Source organism: Myodes glareolus, chromosome 18 (genome assembly GCF_982192425.1).
Source record: "Myodes glareolus chromosome 18, mMyoGla1.1, whole genome shotgun sequence".
Lineage (NCBI taxonomy): Eukaryota > Metazoa > Chordata > Mammalia > Rodentia > Cricetidae > Myodes > Myodes glareolus.
In genome coordinates, this window is record NC_142043.1 from 60,521,924 (window position 1) to 60,539,902 (window position 17,979).

Sequence of the window (17,979 nt, forward strand, 5' to 3'; positions counted from 1 at the left end):
CCAACAGCTAGACTGTGATCCCAGAATGCAATCTGAGCCCCACATTCCTGCTGTGGGCTTTTTCTCCTCTTGATCAATTCTGTAGGTCAGGAAAGGCTGATGATTTATGAAGGGGCGATGTCCAAGAGCTGGTCTGGCCAAGTGATGGATTTGCATGCCTGCAGCTAAGGCACCTGCTGATGGCATTCCCCAAGAGCCAGAAGTTTGAAGGGCATTTGTGATTTAGCTTGCTCTGTTTGTTGTTGTTTTGTTTTGTTGTTGAGATAGTCTCACACTGTATCCCAGGTTGGAATCGACGCTCAATGTGTAGCCCAGGCTGGCCTTGAACTCTCTCTCAATGATTCTCTTGCTTCATCCTTCTGAGTGCTGGATTACATGTACGAGTTACCATACCCATCATCTATCTGTGATTTTATTCTCGGCAGCCACGAGGGGTGAGGGGGGCAGGGAGGGGGCGGGGAAGGATCCACAAAGCCTGGAAAATGGAGTTGTCTTTGGGAAAGATAACTGGATCTGAATAGAGGAATGTCAAATAAACAACACAGAGAAGCTAAAGCTCAACTCGAGGCTAGGTTTATTATCCGAACTCAGAAAGTTAAAGCTAGCAATTTAGTTGTGGTCATGTGTGGCTATCGTGGAAAAAGGGAGAAGATGGAGCCTGGTCTAAGAACCATGCTGTGAGGCTTTGAGAACTGCCATGCATCGCGCAGGGAGGAGGGTCTGCCCTCACTGGATCATGGCCAGCACTCGAGGCATCACCTTCTGCTTTATGATGAGGTTGACAGGTGCAGAGTCCTTAACCTTCAGGATGACCTCATTGGCCTCACGGAAGAGCTCCTTTCCCACCACTGTCTCAACTCGATGGTACCAGGCAGCCAACTTGGGATGCCCTTCAAAGACGGGGCAGCCACCACCTATAGGCTTTATCAAGAAGGGAACAGAATGGGGGTGGGTGAGCGTGTGGCCAAGTTTGGGTTGTTCACTTGACATACATGGAAAAGACAGCACTCAACCGAGCAACTGTCTCCATCAGATTGACTTCTAGGATGCCCGCATGGCATTTTCTTGCTTGCTGATTGGTGTGAGAGGGCCTAGCCCACCGCAGATGGTGTCACCCGTGGGAAGATGGGCTTGGGCCATATAAGACAGTGAGCCGAGTGTGATCCTGGAAGCAAGCCAAGTTGCTTCTGTGGTCTCTCTGTTTTCAGTTCCTGACTTCAAGCTCCGTCCTTCCTCCTACCCTGGTTTCCCTTGATGATAGACTAGAATGTATAAACTGAAATAAATTTTTTTCTTCCCCAAGCAGTTTTGATTGGGGGCAGGGGAGCATGTTATTTATCACAGGAACAAAAAAGCAAACCAGAATGAAAACTGGTGACAGAAGTGGGTGTTGCTGTGATGGTCCTGACCATGTTGTTTTTAGGGGAAGGGTTGTGGAAGCATTTGGAACTTTGGGCCAGAAAAGTCGTCAAGTAGTCAGAGGTGAATGGGCTGTTCTAAGGTAGTTTGCAAGAAACAAATGTTGAAAGTAATGCAGATGATGGAGACCCACAGTGAAGAAACTAGATTTTTGTTGTTGTTGTTGTTGCTGTTGTTTGTTTGTTTGCTTTTTGAGAAAGAGTTTCTCCGTGTCACCCTAGCTGTCCTGGAACTTGCTCTGTAGACTAGGCTGGCCTTGAACTCAGAGATCTGCCTGCCTCTGCCTCCCGAGTGCTGGAATTAAAGGCCTGTGCCACCACCCACCTGGTGGTGAGATTTTGGATCTTTAAAGAGAACGTGTACTTTTTAAACCATCAGGCGTTTTAAAAGACTATGGGACATTTAAAATTGTTCTGTGCTTTGTGATACTAGATCTTGGGGACAAAGAAATGGAAGGTGACGGTTTAACAATGATGTGTTCATGTGTCAGGCAGACAAGGAGAACACTCACTAGTTAATGTTTTCCCCACTTGACACAAATGTAGATATACCAAGGAAGAACAAATTTCCATTGAGCAATGGTCTCCATCAGATTGACCTGTGGGGATGTCTGTGGGGGTGCTTTCTTGATTGCTAATTGAGGTGGAGGGCTCAGTACACAGTGCATGGTGCCATGCCTGGGTGCTGGGCCTGAGCTGTGTAGTTGTGTAAGAAAGCAAACCACAGGGCACAAGCCACCGGTAAGCAGCATCCCTCCATGATTTCTGCTTCGAGCTCCTGCCTTGAGTATCTGCCTTGGCTTCCCTCCATGCTGCAGTGTAACAAGTAAGCCAAATGAACCCTTTCCTGCCAAAGTGGCTTTTGGGTTAGTGTTTTACACAGCAAGAGAGGAGCAAACTAGAACAGCCAAGGACACACATAAATCTGGAAGGAGTCTCCGGAGACATAGGAACAGATCTATAACTAGCAAGGGTTAGCAAGACCAGGACTTGTGTAACTAGCCAGTACTCCCAGTATCTTCCGGGCCCTCTCCCTTTAGAGCACTCACATGCATCACCTCTGTGATGGCGACCAAGTCAGCCAGGGAGATGTGGGGCCCAACAAGGAAGGCCTTGTCCTGGAGGAACTTGTCCTCGAGCACCCGTAGGTTCACATCCAGTTCCGCCAGTGTAGCTGCCAGCGTCTCAGAAGGAACCTGCTCACCCAGGAAAACGGGGAACATCACCTGATGGGTAGATAGGCAAAGTAAGGAATTGGCGCCTCGGGAGCAGGGAATCAAGTCTCCCAAGTCGGGAGCTGCCTTTGGGGCCTGTGCCCCTTCCTTGGGGACCTGTTCAGACCTGCAGGGAAAGGTCACCCAACTGATTTTTTTGTTTAGAAATAAATTGTCCTGTTTCCACACCTCTGGTTCACTGGGCCTCAGAAAGAATCATTCTTTATGAATGACTGAAATGGGAACCTGAAAAAAATAAATAGAACAAATTATTTTTGAGGAAAGACGAAATTATTTTTGAGGTTAAGAATCACAGTCATGTGCCACACATTGTTGAGAATGAAGTAGTTATTTTGTCTTACAAATATCACATGCTCTCACACCAGGAATAATGTAGGTCAGTCGCTCGGACAGCCTCTTCATACAGCCAAGGGACAAGGTAAACGCGAGATCATATGGAAGCACAGAAGACCCTCACTGAAGCAATCCCAAGCAGAAGAGCAATACTGAAGGTATCACAGTGCCCGGCCTCAAACTAACCTACAGAGCTACAGTAACAAAAGCAGCCGTAAATGCCAATATACGCCAGTGTATAAAATAGAGGACCCAGAAACAGACCCAATGCCAATATATGCCAATGTAATAAAATAGAGGACCCAGAAACAAACCCAATGCCAACATAAGCCAGTGTAATAAAATAGAGGACCCAGAAACAGACCCAATGCCAATATATGCCAATGTAATAAAATAGATAACCCAGAAACAAACCCACACGGCTACAGTCTCCTAACTCCTAACAAAAGGGTTAAAAACATAGGTAGGATAAAAGGACACTACAACAAGCCGTGCTGAGGAAAGCAGATATCCAGTTGTAAACGGATGGAACTAGATCGATAAGTTTTACCCTGTACAAGAAAAAAATTCAACATGGATCAAAGACATTGGCATAATGAAGAGTCAAAGAGTAAGAATAGAAATGTAGAACAAAGATATAGAAATAAAGAAATATAAAGTTGTAAGCCTAGGAGAATGAAAGCAAGCTGTCAGCAGCTTAAGGATTAACTATTAACAGTGGGTTAGTGTGCTTTTTGACCCATAGCTCTGTCTGCAGGGCTGAAGAAGCCCTCTGCAAACTGAGGGTCAGCTTTTAGATACCCCCCCTGGTCACTCATGGCCAGCAATTGACGTGAACTGACTTAACCTGAAAATGATGGGATGCACCTGACTTTTCGGTTGTACATTTTCCCATACCCTTCCCTGCTACACAAAACTGGCATTATCAGGGGGAGTGTAGAGCTTTGGGTAAGTACCAGCAGGAAGTGCCAGAGAGAAGGAATGGGCAAAATACAAACACTAGTTCAACTGAAAAACTCCTCAATGGAAATTGTAAAAAAGGCAATTTGTACCTGAGTTTTACCTCGAGATTGTAAAATTTCTTTTGTTTGTGCCTAACGCCTGCTTCTTGCTATAGAAAGAGGAGCTCGGAAACAGCCCATTGCCACAGGCAAACAAGTCCATCTCTGGCTGCGGGCTCAGCAAGCTGGTAAGCTTCTGTGCCCCACGGAGATTTGATTCTTTTCTTTTTTCCTGGAATAAAGTTTGCTCCTGGTTTACTGGACTTTGGTGGTCTGTCTCCCACCTTTGCGCGACCCCCGTGGACCCAACAATAAGACCTCAGACATTGAAACTGCCAAAGAAAAAGAAAAGAAATATAAGTAAAACACTTGAAGATATAGTCATAGGCAAGGACTTTCTGAGGACTTCGGAAGTATAAGAATAATCCTAAAACTTGACAAAAGCGAAGCAAAGGAAACAATCACTGGAGTAGACGGACAGTCCACAGGATGGAAGAAAATACACCAGACAGAGTGTATGGCTTCTAGATTCTCAACTAATATAACAAACTGCAACAAGGAAACACTAAAACATTCCAGTGGGCAAGTGAACCGAGAACACAGTCCTCCAAAGAAGAACTTCAAAGGGCCAATACGCTTGAAAAGCAGAGCCAGCGGTTGGTCCCATAACCATGCACACACAGGCAGCACCAAGTGGACTCAGTGGGCTTAACGAAAACAAACAAAAAAGTGCATGAATTTGGTAGGGGAAAGTGTTGGGGGGTGGACAGGGGAGGTATTAGAGAGGAGGAAACAACACATTGTATGCATTTATAAATTTCTCAATAAAAAAGAAAGGAACAAAACAGGCTTTTCAACAGCCTTAGCCATCAGAGAAATATATACCGGCTTTGAGAGATCATGTCTCACTGCGGTCAGAACAGCTATCACCAAAATAAACAAACAAATAAGGAAGCACGACAGGGTCTGGGGAGACAGCTCAGTTGGGAAAGTGATTGGCACATGAGCTTGAGAACTGACCAGATCCTCAGCACCCACATAAAAAAGATGGGGGGGGGAGCTCCAGGTCCAGCGAGAGGCCCTGTCTCAGACCATAGGTAGAGTCCCTAGGGAAAGACACTCTACACACATGATCCCGCACATGTAACACACACGTGTGTGTTAAGTGAACTAAAACAAAGAGAAGCCAAATGACCATAATTGCTGGTGGAGATGCTGGGAAAGATTTCTCATACGCTGCTTGTGGGAGCGTAACCTCCTACAGGCATTATGGAAGTCATTATGGAGGCTCCTTAGAAAAGTAAAGACAGAACGAATGCAGGACCCAGCTATACCACGCCTGGTGGGGGGGGGTTATCAGCCACAAGGAAAAATGAAATCATAACATTAGTTAGAAAACAGACGCAATTGAAAATTGTTATTTAAGCAAAATGAGCCAAACTCAGAAATGCAAATATGGTGCACACGTATGTGTGTACGCATGTGTGTGTGTGTGTGTATGTATGCACACCCATGAGTGTTGTTCATAAAAGTAGAACGAGGGCCATGCATGAAGGAGAAGAAATCTTAGGGAAATAGGAGTAAGGAAAAACAGAGTAACAGGATATGCATGACATGAACAAAAAAATTAGTGGGGGTGGGGAACTAAGGGGTGGTGAGATGTCCTGGCAGGTAAAGGCTCTTGCTGCCAAGCTTGATGAACTGAGTTCTGTCCCTAAGACCTATATGGCAGGAAAAAGCCAGCTCCCAAAAGCTGTCCTCTGATGTCCACATTTGCACCAAGGCACACACCACCCTCCCACGCACATGCGCACGTACACACACGTACATACGCACATACAAAAGCCACAATAAACAGACAAAAATGTACGTTTTAAGAGCGGGGGTAGGGGATCAACAACGGTAGAGAAGGAAGACAAGGGAGAGCAGTGGAGGAGTGGGTGAGTCAAAGCAAGTAGGTATGGAAAGGCCAGAATAAAAGGTCAGCCTGGTCTACAAGAGCTAGCTCCAGGACAGGCTCCAAAGCTACAGAGAAACCCTGTCTCGAAAAACAAAAACAAAAACAAAAGCCATCGCTTTGTGCACAGGTTAATGGCCAGGTTGGTCACATAAGCTCCAGGATTGAACTTTGAACGGATAGAATTAGATAAGGAAGTTATCTAGTTAGATAAGCCTTACTGCTATTGCCCCACTAGTAGAATTAATCCATAAAATTGATTTTCCCCTGTAGCTTAATCATACCAAACAGCTAATAGCTGAAATGTCATGGAGTCTTGTGGGACATATTTTATTTGACCTAAACCAGAGGTTTGGCTTTGTTTTTATTTTTGAGACAGAGCCTCGTGTAGCCCAGGCTATGAATATAGCTGAGGTTGGCCCTTGAACTCCAGGTCCTTCTGTGTTTCTCTCTGCCTCTACCTCCCAAGAATTTGGTCGGGTATGCGCCACCACATCAAGCTCCAAACTGGGGTCCCTTTTCACCACCAGAAAATAACTCATTTTTAGCTTCTGATGTCCAGTTTTGTGACTCTTGTGTAATTGTCCTAAGAAGTTGTCTCCTCCCCTGTTTCTCTTTTTTAGAGACTGTCATACTATGTAGCCCAGGCTATGCCCACAGTCTTCCTGCCTCCACCTCTCAAGTGCTGGGATTGCAACAGGCACTATCACCGAACTCAGCTAAAACCATCTTTGGAATTATCTCCACGGGGCCAGGACAAAGTCTTGAACATTGAGTCTGGAAGGACAGTACACTCAGCAATATTACTGGTGAAGTGGTTTTCTCTAGCCTCCATGGTATCTAATTTCAAACAATTCAAAACATTTATTTATTTATTTACTTACTTACTTACTTACTTACTTACTTTGGTTTTTCAAGACAGGTAACTATGGAGCCTGTCCTGAAACTTGTTATGTATACCAGGCTGGCCTCGAACTCACAGAGATCCGCCTGCCTCTGCCTCCCGAGTGCTGGAATTAAAGGTGTGTGCCACCACTGCCTGGCCAATCCAAAATCTTAATTGTTGAGAGCTATACTGATCCATCCCAGGCTTTCTCAGGGGCCCTGATGAAAGGAGTAAAGGAACCTAGTTTTGTGTCTTGCCCAGGAGCAGATTTGGCAAGGCCAATCTGGGGCTGGGGACAAGATCTCAAAGGAGTTAAGGTTTCCGTTCCTGGGAACTTGGCTTTTCCCCCACAAAGAGACTGGAGTTATGGGTCCCAAGGATGCTATGTGCTTGATCTGCAATGCTGTTGAGACATCCTGTGTTCCCTTTGTGCAACATCTCTTGATTAGCCTCCTGCTGGCTTCGTCCCATTGTGTGACAGTTTCTGCTGACTCTGCTCTGTTTCTCCCCCGGAAATATTCATACTCCTTAATAAGCTTGCTTGGCAGAAAAGACAGCTTGTACAGGACCTCACAACCCTAGCTTTCCTGTCTTCTTTACTTCCTCATCTCCTGGCCAAATCCTACTTAGAACTGTCACTGAAGAATGACTGGTCCAGGCCACTCAATAGCCAAATCCACAGGCAGCTAAATGGCATCTGCCTGGGTTTTCCTGGTACCGTGAGAGAACACGTTCCCAAAAGGAACGTAAGGAGCCAGGCTCACAGTGCAGGGATACAACCATCATATGGGAAGGTCGTGGCAGCAGGAGCTCCAGGGAGCGGTCACATCGCGTCCACATAGAGTGATGGACGTGCTCAGCTCATATCCGCTCTCCCCTTCCTCACAGTCTTCTGAAGATTTTATTTTTATTTTACGTGTGCGAGTGTTTTCTCCACATCTATGTCTGGGCACCATATATATCTCCAGTGCCCACAGAGGGCACAAGAGGAAATCCGTCAAATTCTCTGGAACTGCAACAGCCATTTGGGTGCCAGGAACCCATCCTGGGGCCTCTGGAAGAGCAGCAAGTGCTCTTGAGCTTTTGCTCCGCGTTTCATTTTCTCTTTTTTAATACAATCCCAGTGCAGGAAACAGCGCTGCCCGCTGTGAGGGAGTCTTCTCATCTCAATCAACCTAGTCAAGACAATCCCCCAGATGTTCCCAGATGTTCTTCTCTCAGAGGATTCTAGATCCTATCAAGTTGACAACCAAGATTAACCATCGTAACAGCTAATGAAACTTTTACACAAAGGCTATTCATGATTTTTTGTTTGTTTGTTTGTTTTGATCTCCACTAAAGTGAGGAAACTACTTTGCTTCTGTAACATTCCCAAATCACAAACAACTCCAAAAGTGTACTCACTTCCTATGTAGAGGTTAGAAAGTTTCCCTTTAACTTGTCAGGCTGAGGGGGAAATGGGCATTGTCTCTCAGGCCTGGATCATTAACGCCAAGAGGTTGCTTCAAAGCCTAACAATGCATGGTCTACACTGTAACTGGCCTAAGACTGATCAATACAGTCAATCCTGCAGGGAATCAACAGTGATCTGTTACAGCCTTAACGTCTGGCTTTAAGGGGAGAGGAAAGAGGGCGGCAGGATTAAGGCAGGTACAAGAGGATAGCGTGGGCACCAGGCAGGGTTGAGATGCAAGCCCAGCACCTGGGAAGCAAGAGTTCTTGCTTTTCTGCTATCGATTATGGGTCACATTTTCCTGGATAGCCTGGGCTACATAGAGTTCATAGTAAAATCCCATCTCCAAAAGCTAAGTGCTGAGGATAGTATAGCTCGGTGTGAGCACATGAATAAGGAGAGAGATAAGGAAAAAGATGACAGGGAGCGGGAGAAGAGAAGAAAGAAATGATGATGGTGATGATGATGATGATGATGATGATGATGATGATGAAATATTCCTTGGGGCACAGGCTGACCTCAAGCTCACAGCTGTCCTCCTGCCTCAGTCCTGAACACTGGGATTACAGGCTTCTGCCACTATAGCCAGCTCATGAAGGCTCCTTTTTCATAGCCTCTGCCAACTCAATCTGTTTGGCTTTGAGATCAGCAACTCCATGTTCTACAGGATGTATTTCAAAGTACGCAGTTTGGTGTACAAAGCTACAGATGTTCATGTTGCCACGCAACCATCACTGCCATCTGTCTCCATCCTGGTTCCATTAAACGCTAACTCCCCGTTCTGAGCAGGGTGACCTAACTTTCCTCCCCTGGCTCCCTTCAGAGCTCTCACTAAGATATCTGTTGAGGATGGGTTTCAGACTTTGTGGTTAAATATACGGAATTTCTTTCGTGTGTGTGTGTGTGTGTGTGTGTGTGTGTGTGTGTGTGTGTGTGTGAAGGGGTGGGGTGAGGTTTCAAGACAGGGTTTTTCTCTATAGCTTTGGAGCCTGTCCTGGAACTCACTCTGTAGATCAGGCTGGCCTCGAACTCACAGAGATCTGCCTGCCTCTGCCTCCCAAGTGCTGGGATTAAAGGAATGAGCCACCACTGCCTGGCTAAATATATGGAATTTCTAAAAATGAAAAATACTTATCTCCAAAAAAGTACTATTAAATGAGCTTAACAATAACCCAGACACAATCAAAGAAATAATTTAATCCGTGAAATAAAAAATAAGACAGTGGAAAATAGCAGAACTGAAAGGAAGAAATTGATGTCGCCTGAGCGCTTCTCAGCCCCTGCATCATCAGTCTGCTTTTCTATCTTTTTTAAGTGTGCATTGGTGTTTTGCCTGTGTGTATGTCTGTGAGAGTGTGTTGGATCCCCTGGAACAGGGGTTACAGACAGTTGTGAGCTCTCCTGTGGGTGCTGGGAACTGAACTCAGGACCTCTGGAAGAGCAGCCAGTGCTCTTAACCGCTCAGCCATCTCTCCAGACCCAGTCTATTTTCTACGCTTACATTCCAAAGACTTGCTGGAAAGAATTCCAAGATATAGGTGTTCTTTGACTTAAGAAAGAAAGAAAGAAAGAAAGAAAGAAAGAAAGAAAGAAAGAAAGGAAGGAAGGAAGGAAGGAAGGAAGGAAGAAAGAAAGAAAGAAAGAAAGGGAAAAAAGATCCCTTTGTATTATTTTCAGCTGTGCTAGCAGGCAATGTATGGCATGGAACAGTAAGTCATGAAACATGAGAGACAGGAGGGAAATGTGACCTGTAATCAAGAACAGAAAGAACAACCAGTAAAAACAGACCCACAGAGGACCTGGGTGCTGAAATGAGCTGACAAAGGACACACACAAACACACATACACACTCATGCACACACGCGCGCGGGCACACACACACACACACATCCAAGGAGCTGAGGCTTGAACCTAAGACACTGTGCTTGTTACACAGGTATTCTACCACTAAGCTAGCTTACCAGCTAAACTGCAGAGGACATTTAGGTTATGGTAACAGGTAGCTCAGAAGGTGAAAGTCCTAGCTGGGCAAGCCTGACAACCCTAACCATCTCAGTTCAGTCTCCAGAACCCACATAAAAAGCCAGGTGTGGTGTAACCCCAGCTTTTCTACAGCGACATGGAAGGCAGAGACAGGAGAACTGTCCGAGACAGAAGCTCAAAGGTCAGAGGTCAGATATCCTGGAGCACACAGCACAGTGGCAGAGGCCAAGGCCAGTCTGCCTCACCAAAACGGATTTCCCAGAGTTTTCCTCTGACTTCCACACGCACAAGGTGGCCCCTGGGACATATACACAACAAATAAAGTAAGTAACAGTCACAAATAGATTCAAAATTTTCAAATAGAAGATAACCAGAGTGTGTGACAGATGGTAAATTTTGGCTGAGAAATGCAACTCTACAAAAACGACCAAATAGTATTTCTACAAATAAAAAATAAATGTCTCAGGGGCTGGAAGATGGCTCAGGGGTTAAGAGCACTGACTGCTCTTCCAGAGGACCCGGTTCAATTCCCAGCACCCACATGGCTGCTCACAACTGTCTGTAATTCCAGTTCCCAGGGGATCTGATACCCACGGCAAAACACCAATGTGCATAAAATAAAAATAAATACATTTTAAAAAATAATAAAATAAATGTCTCAAGTAAGTAAAGATGGTCTTGAATAACAACCTCGGCACAACAGGATTAGTTAAACTAGAGGCAAGACACTGGGAAACACCAAACTGAAAATGAGTTGCTATAGCCTGAGTCTCTTTGGGGTGACATCTTTACTACCTTCCCTTCCCCCACATTTCCAGTCTCACCTTATGCCACAGGGCCCGGAGGCAGCTTCTCCGAAGGGTTGTATGCTGCCATGCCAGGTACTCATCCACGCGAGCACGGGCCTGCAGGTCTTGGGGGTACCAGTGGTCAGGAACCTTATACTTGTGCGTTAGGTAGAGCAGGATGGCCACACTGTGCAAGCAGAGGAGCAAGGCGGCTAGTCAATCATGGGGTTGATTCAATGCCCAGTACAATCCTTTTTTAAAGATATATCTATATGTGTTTGTGTGTGTGTGTGTGTGTGTGTGTGTGTGTGTGTGTGTGTGTATGAGTGCTCTGTCCGCATGTTTGCCTGCATGCCAGAGAAGGCATGCGATCTCATTACAGATGGTTGTGATGCCATGTAGTTTGCTGGGGATTAAACTCAGGCCCTCTAGAAGAGTAGCCAATGCTCTTAACTGCCGAGCCATCTCTCCAGCCCCTACCTTTTCTGATCTTTCTAACAATTTGCCAGTCTGAGCCTCTTTTTCAGAACATGGAAAGTAGGCTCAGAAAATGGATGAGCCTTGTTCCGCAAGGACACCCAGTTCTTAGTCTCAGAACTGAGTCTTCTTTTCCTGAGGTCAACGCTCAAGACAATTCTACCACCGGGCAAAATCTCACCACTGAGTGTGTCCTGACAAGGGTTGAGTTTCTGAGTACAGGGCCCCGCAGCTTCCTGGAGAATAGGCATCCAAGCAGAGCTTTGAGGAAACTTGGTTTTGTTTTATTCTATGTCCACTCTCATCCTTCAGCCTTCAGACAGCCTTAGATGGCCTGGTAGCCCCAAAAGGCTCTCGCAGTTCTCCCTTTGTTCTTTGTGACAGCCTAGGCTAGCCTCAAACCCCAAATCCTCTTGCTTCACCCTCTGGGCAGTGGGCATGAGTCATATACCTGGCCCTCTGTTCCTTGTGGCACTCCTAATGCTAAGGGTCAGGTTGGTTCTTTAAAATCTTACTCAGACACTTGGGGCACTGTAAGATCCTGGAACCACAGTACATAGAAGACAGCCTGAGACTCTCTTCCTGCCTTGGGTTATGCCAACTACTGTGGAGAAGGACTCTGAAGGACACTTGAAAACAGGCCAGTTGTGGTCATATGGAAATTCCATCCGTGCTGCCTGGAAGAAGTTTAGACCAACTGAGTCACTTAGAAAGGGAACTCTCAGCAGTTCTATCCAGACACCGAAGAAGCAAGATGTGCTGCCTCATTGAAAAAGGTTCTGAGCCATGTGGCTTGCATAGATAAGAATAATGGGCTAATATAAGTTATAAGAGTTAATAAGAGGGGGCTGGAGAGATGGCTCAGTGGTTGAAGACTGCTCTTCCAAAGGTCCTGAGTTCTATTCCCAGCAACCACATGGTGACTCACAGCCATCTGTAATGAGGTCTGGTGCCCTCTTCTGGCCTGCAGGCATACACACAGACAGAATATTGTATACATAATAAATAAATATTAAAAAAAGAGTTAATAAGAGGGCTGGAGAGATGGCTCAGCGGTTAAGAGCATTGCCTGCTCTTCCAAAGGTCCTGAGTTCAATTCCCAGCAACCACATGGTGGCTCACAACCATCTGAAATGAGATCTGATGCCTTCTTCTGGCCTGCAGGCAGACACACAGACAGAATATTGTATACATAATAAATAAATAAATAATTTTTAAAAAGAGTTAATAAGAAGCCTGAGCTAGTGGGCCAATCAATTTATAACTTAACTCTCCAGCCTGTTGAGCTGCCTGAAAGCTCTGCAGTGTTTCCCAGGTTCCTAGCCATGCTGGGGTGGTCTTTAGTGATGCAGCTGCCTGTTTTGTAAGAATTCCTTCACCCATACTGCTAGAAGAGACCCCAATAAAACTTGCTAGTTAACCAAGTTGGACTTTGGTGGTGAAGGGACTCTAGCTGGCCTGGAACTGACAAGCATGGTGCTGGTAGGCCTTACCCTTCCCCCTTCCCTTCTCCTTGTAAACCAAGATTACACCCCTAAAGCTAGCCACCAAGGTCTATTCCCTTATTTGGATACTTTCTTGTGCCAGACTCATTCCTGAGGAGGAAGTACCAAATTCCAGCAATCAGAAGCCCCCTTTGATTCACCTAATTAACATGCCCCATCAAGATATCCTACGACATCCTAGCCCACTCTAACATAGACCCCCCAACACCCTTTCTTTGCCTCTTAAAAATTACACCTACAAGGGCATTTGTTGCTGTTTTTCTGCCTGAGTCATAAAGCAAACACTTTAACTTTTCTTCCCTGCTTAGTAAAGGATCTCTCTGTGAAAACAGGTGTTTGGGTGTGTTTTGTACCTAACCCAGGGTCTGGGAGGGCGCCTCCACTGTGTGTGTGTGTGTGTGTGTGTGTGTGTGTGTGTGTGTGTGTGTGTGCGTGCGTGGGAGTCTCCTTCAGGTAATGTCCATATTTTGATCTATCATGGGCCCCTTATCTGAAGTGAATAGATACATGTAAAATGTCACACAACATACAATTGCAGCACCCAAGAGGAACAGGCAGGCAGAAGACCTGACTGAGCTCTCTAGTGATGAGGGCATGTCTAAGACAGAGACCTATGTCCACAGCCCAGCTTAACGCCTCAGGCTCTTTGTACTAAGTGTTCACATCACCTCTGAGGAGGGCTGCAGGTTCTTCAGAGTCACAGACCTTCCCAGGGTGACGTCAACATGCAGAGGGGACATGCAGAGATGGCAAGCTGTCCCTTGTCTGTCCCTGGTCAGTGCCAATTAGGGTGCAACTCTCTGCAAACTGAAGGGACCTAGGACAGCAGGAGCAACAGGAAGAGAGAATGGCGGTGCCTTTGTTGGACTACGTTGATCATGAGATACCAGAAATGAGCTCAAAAGCATATGCTCTAGGTTTCCCTTGCTGTGGAATTGGTGACTTCAGCAACAACTGAGAAAAAGGTTTAGCTTCTCTGAAGAGGGAAGTCGTACCATCTTGGGACATGCCAGGATATAAAAACATCTTTATCTCATAAGGGAGCCCCAGGGACCCCAGTACTTGAGAGTCCAGGAAGCCCAGATGCTACAGGCCCGGCGGCCATGGTGCGGTAAGTGTCCCATCTTCCCTGACCCAGGGTATTCTAATCAACAACCACAGCCTGGTACAGAAGTCAAGTAGATGTACTATCTTCCCCAAAACCAGCACAGTGAACTTGGGCAGTGGGTGGGCAGGGTCCTGGGTTCCAGCGCTCACTCTGTAGAGTATGAGGCACAGCAGCCCTTGGCCTCGAGGGCAGAGGTTCTCAGCTGCAGGCTGTGGCCCCATTTGGGGTAGAACGACCCTTTCATGGGGGTTGCCTAAGACCATTGGAAATATCAAGTATTTACACGATTATTCATAATAATAATATAATAACCAGTAGCAAAATTACAGTTATGAAGTAGCAATGAAAATAATTTTATGGTCGGGGGTCACCACAGCATGAGGAACTGTATTAAAGGGTCACAGCATTAGGAAGATTGGGAACCATTGCTCTAGGGTTCAAGTGCATGTCTGCATGAGTTTGTGTGCACACAGACACTATGAGGGCAACGGATCCCCAGAAGTGGTGCTATGTATGAATGGCTGTGAGCTGCATCTTATGGGTGCTGGAACCAAATCCAGGTCCTCTGCAAGAGCGGTAGGTGCTCTTAAGCACTGAGCCATCCCTCTAGCTCTAGCTCTATAGTTTATAACAGAGAGGGTTACAACAGGCTGATTCCAGTAAAGATTGACCAAAGCCCCAGCGCCCGTTACCTCTCGCTCAAGGTGAAGTCATTGTCCTTCATGGCTGGTACCTTCTTCACGGGGTTCACCTGGGCGAATGCATCGCTGAGGTGCTCACCTGCAGAAAGTCCAGCATGAGAGGGATGGGAGTAGAACGCTGGACCTCTGATAGCATGGGCCAAGGTTCTAGGACACCAAACACTAAATTCATGGTTCTTCTTGGAACTAGACTGCCAGCTAGATGGGAAGTGCAGGCAGGGCTGCCTTGAGAAGAGGGGAAACAGCCCCTTGCCCTTGATACAAAACAGACTTCACACTCTATTGGCAGGTCCTCCAGGCACTTGCCTCCGAGACAGCCCTGCAAAGTGTTCCCAGTGTCCCCTGAAATCCTGGTCTCTGCTTGAATTAGCCTAGATTCATTTTCTTCCTGTTGATGCAGCCAAGAACGTTTCTATGATTATGTCTTTGCTGCTCAGCCCAACAGACCTCAGTGGTTCCCACTCCCTTGGATCAGGTGGAGGGCTTTCACTCTCCTTCTTTTCCTGGTGGAAATCTGTCTCCCTCTGCACCCTTATTTTTGACAGTCAACTTGAGCAACCCCTTTGTCAGTCCCCCAACCCACAACACCCTACATCAGACCCTGCAGGGGCAGCGCCTGGAGGCGGGGAGGTGAAGTCTCAGTCGGAGAGACAAGCCGTGGGGATACCACAGCGACTTAAGCAGCCATTCTGCTACAACCCTGTCTTGCTGGGTTTGGGGCTCCCTCAAAGGCCAGCAGGGAGGAGGCTGCTGGACCTGTTGAAACCGAATAGCAAGCAGACCCGGCCGTCTATTCCACGGAACAGCAGAGTTTGCGGGGTCTCCCTGGTGGCTCTTTTCTCACTTGGTCTCTAAACCAGAAAAAAAAAAAAAAAAAAAAAAAACTAGGAAGGGGGCGGTGCAGAAAGGAATCCCCTAAGCTGGGCTTGCCTCCCCATCTCTCAGCTCTCCAAAGCCGAGGCCCTGCCCACCCTTGCGCAGATCCACCGTATGCATCTGGAACGGGATGCCGTTTTTCTTGGCGAAGATATAAATGGCGCGACAGGGCTGGGACAGCAGGTCCAGATAGAGCTCCAGGACCATGGCGCAGGCGGCAGGAACCAATTCAGTAACTGGCCAAACTCTGAAAAAAACAAAACAAAACAAAACCCAGGCTAGACTTCTGAAGTTGCGTCAAGGCTTAATGTGGCCACGCCTCCACTGGGCCGATCCTGAAATCTGGCCCTTCTTTCTAAAGGGGAACCGACCTGAGCTTGTGTTCCAAGAGAAAGGCACTAAAATCTAGCATGGGTGAGACAGAAAAGACTGCTGACCTCTCTCTCCTGAGAGGGCAGAGGAAGTGCACAGGGGCCGGCACCTAGTCCTTCTGTGACAGCTTTATTTGATGGCAAAATTTCTTCAAAGGCATCCTCGCCCTGTCTAGTGTGTTAGAATTTCCAATCGTCCCCGTTTCCCAAATGGGAAAACTAAGGTATTGCTTGATAGACACAAAAAGTCTACCCCCAGCAGGTTCCTCTAGGCCTACAAACCAAAGATATGGATGCCAGCAAGCAGCAAAGGTTCTGGCTCTGCTCAGTACGCCGTGGTCGCTAGTGACATTCCAATCGCGTCCTTGGCATTCCACAAGGTTAGCCTTCCTGTTCATGAGAACGCTGGGTTCTCCATTCCTCGAGCATCTTAGCCCCCTTTGCACACTGATAGCAAAGTGCCTTGGATATAGTTTTTGAACAGGGCAGACTCCGTGTCTAGCGAAGGCTAGCTCTCTGCTTTACGGTGGGCAAGTCTTTGCTACCTGCACACACAGTGGAAGGTTCCCCAGATACAGGTTCCCCAGATATAATCCCTTCCCCACAAGGCCCTACCTCTTAATACTATTTCCAGCAAATTAGTTTAGGCGTAGCATCACTATTCAAACCGTCACACTGGATTTGTGTCTTCCTTCCTTTCAGCCTCAGTTTCTCCATCTTTAAAATGACTATAGCCCTTGAACGCCCAGCACTCTGGACTCTTCTGCTGAGCCAAAAACTCTTGGTCTGCACCTTGTTGTTAAAGTCCAACCTCCTCCCCAGAGCTTACCTCCTAACTGGGCAAAGGATATCAGTGTTGCCCGCTATCTTAAGACAAGCCCAGGTGACATTGTCAGCAGGAGCATAGCATAATTTGCTATAACATAAAGAACGTTTCTCCTAGGATGAAAGGATGACTCGTTTGTGGCTGCTGCAGAGGACCAGAGTTCAGCTCTCGGCACTCATATTGGGTGGCTCACAACACACTAAAATTCCAGTTTCAAGTGATCTGATGTTGTCTGGCCTCTTGCAGGTACCAGCAGGCACATGAGCAAACACACACCCACACCCACACCCACATATACTGTTATGCCCAAATCTGCGAAGTACCTGCAAAAGCCAATAAGGAGACCAAGTCCTGTATGTAAAAGCAAAGGAAGAGCCTTTTATTTTAAGCAAGTTTGCAGACTCGGTCTCTCCGCATGTCCAACATATTAGAATAAACGGAGAGTCCTGAGGTCAATTAGAATAGTAGTAAAGGTGGGGATGAGGGGTTTTTGAGGTTTTAGGACTCCTGATTGGCTGACATTTGTCTAGGGGTGTCCCGGTGAGTATGTGCTGGAGGGGGTCCTATCTACAGCTGTTGGAATGTTAGGCATTTCCTTTGAATGGTCCATTCTTGGGTGGAGGTCGGATAATCTCAGCTTGTGGTTCTTCCTGCAACCAGGTATTGCTTTGCTTCAGGGTAAACTACTGAGACTCAGGCCTCTATTTAAATCTGGCAGGTGATAATGGTTGGAAGCAAAGAACTTCCTTTGGGTGACCTGCCCATACTTAGCTTATCACGACTGGCTCCCATATTTCCCTCTTCACAAGCACCGATGACAGCATCCAATCTTGGGTCCTGCTTGCCCCTGGTTTTAAGGAGGCATGGAACTATTTAAATTAATAAATCTATTAATTGACAACTCTTGACCCAGTATTTTAACAGGCACTGTAGCTAGTTATCTTGCCCCCCATGCCAGGGAGTTCCCCCTTGTCTCACCCTTTCAACCTATTTTGGGCAGGGAGCATGGGATGGCATGTTCCTTTCCGCTTCTACTTCAAGCTGTTATTGGGGCGTTGTTA

At 46.6% G+C, this 17,979-nt stretch overlaps 1 protein-coding gene across 2 annotated transcripts; it reads right to left on the minus strand.

The window, feature by feature from the left end:
* Window positions 1–557: 557 nt before the first annotated feature.
* LOC125411407 (glutathione S-transferase theta-1) lies at window positions 558–16,020 on the minus strand. 2 transcript variants are annotated; one of them, XM_048451474.3, is made up of 5 exons: window positions 15,817–16,020; window positions 14,837–14,924; window positions 11,091–11,241; window positions 2,468–2,644; window positions 558–921 (listed from the first exon to the last, which is right to left on the minus strand). In XM_048451474.3, exons 1-5 carry the CDS (start codon window positions 15,926–15,928, stop codon window positions 727–729), a joined length of 723 nt encoding a protein of 240 aa, XP_048307431.1. In that variant the 5' UTR covers window positions 15,929–16,020; the 3' UTR covers window positions 558–726. The 2 variants fall into 2 exon arrangements, with proteins under 2 accessions (XP_048307431.1, XP_087754365.1); XM_087898239.1 differs by lacking the exon at window positions 15,817–16,020 and adding an exon at window positions 15,602–15,712.
* Window positions 16,021–17,979: the final 1,959 nt, after the last annotated feature.

Bases quoted from the DNA above. Each gene is read 5' to 3' on its own strand.
- LOC125411407 (XM_048451474.3), bottom strand. From the start codon at position 15,928: ATGGTCCTGGAGCTCTATCTGGACCTGCTGTCCCAGCCCTGTCGCGCC. The intron at 2,645-11,090 runs GTGAGACTGGAA...TCTACCCATCAG, and splicing joins TCCGGGCCCTGTGGCATAAG to GTGATGTTCCCCGTTTTCCT. The intron at 922-2,467 runs GTGAGTGCTCTA...TTCTTGATAAAG, and splicing joins CCATCACAGAGGTGATGCAT to CCTATAGGTGGTGGCTGCCC.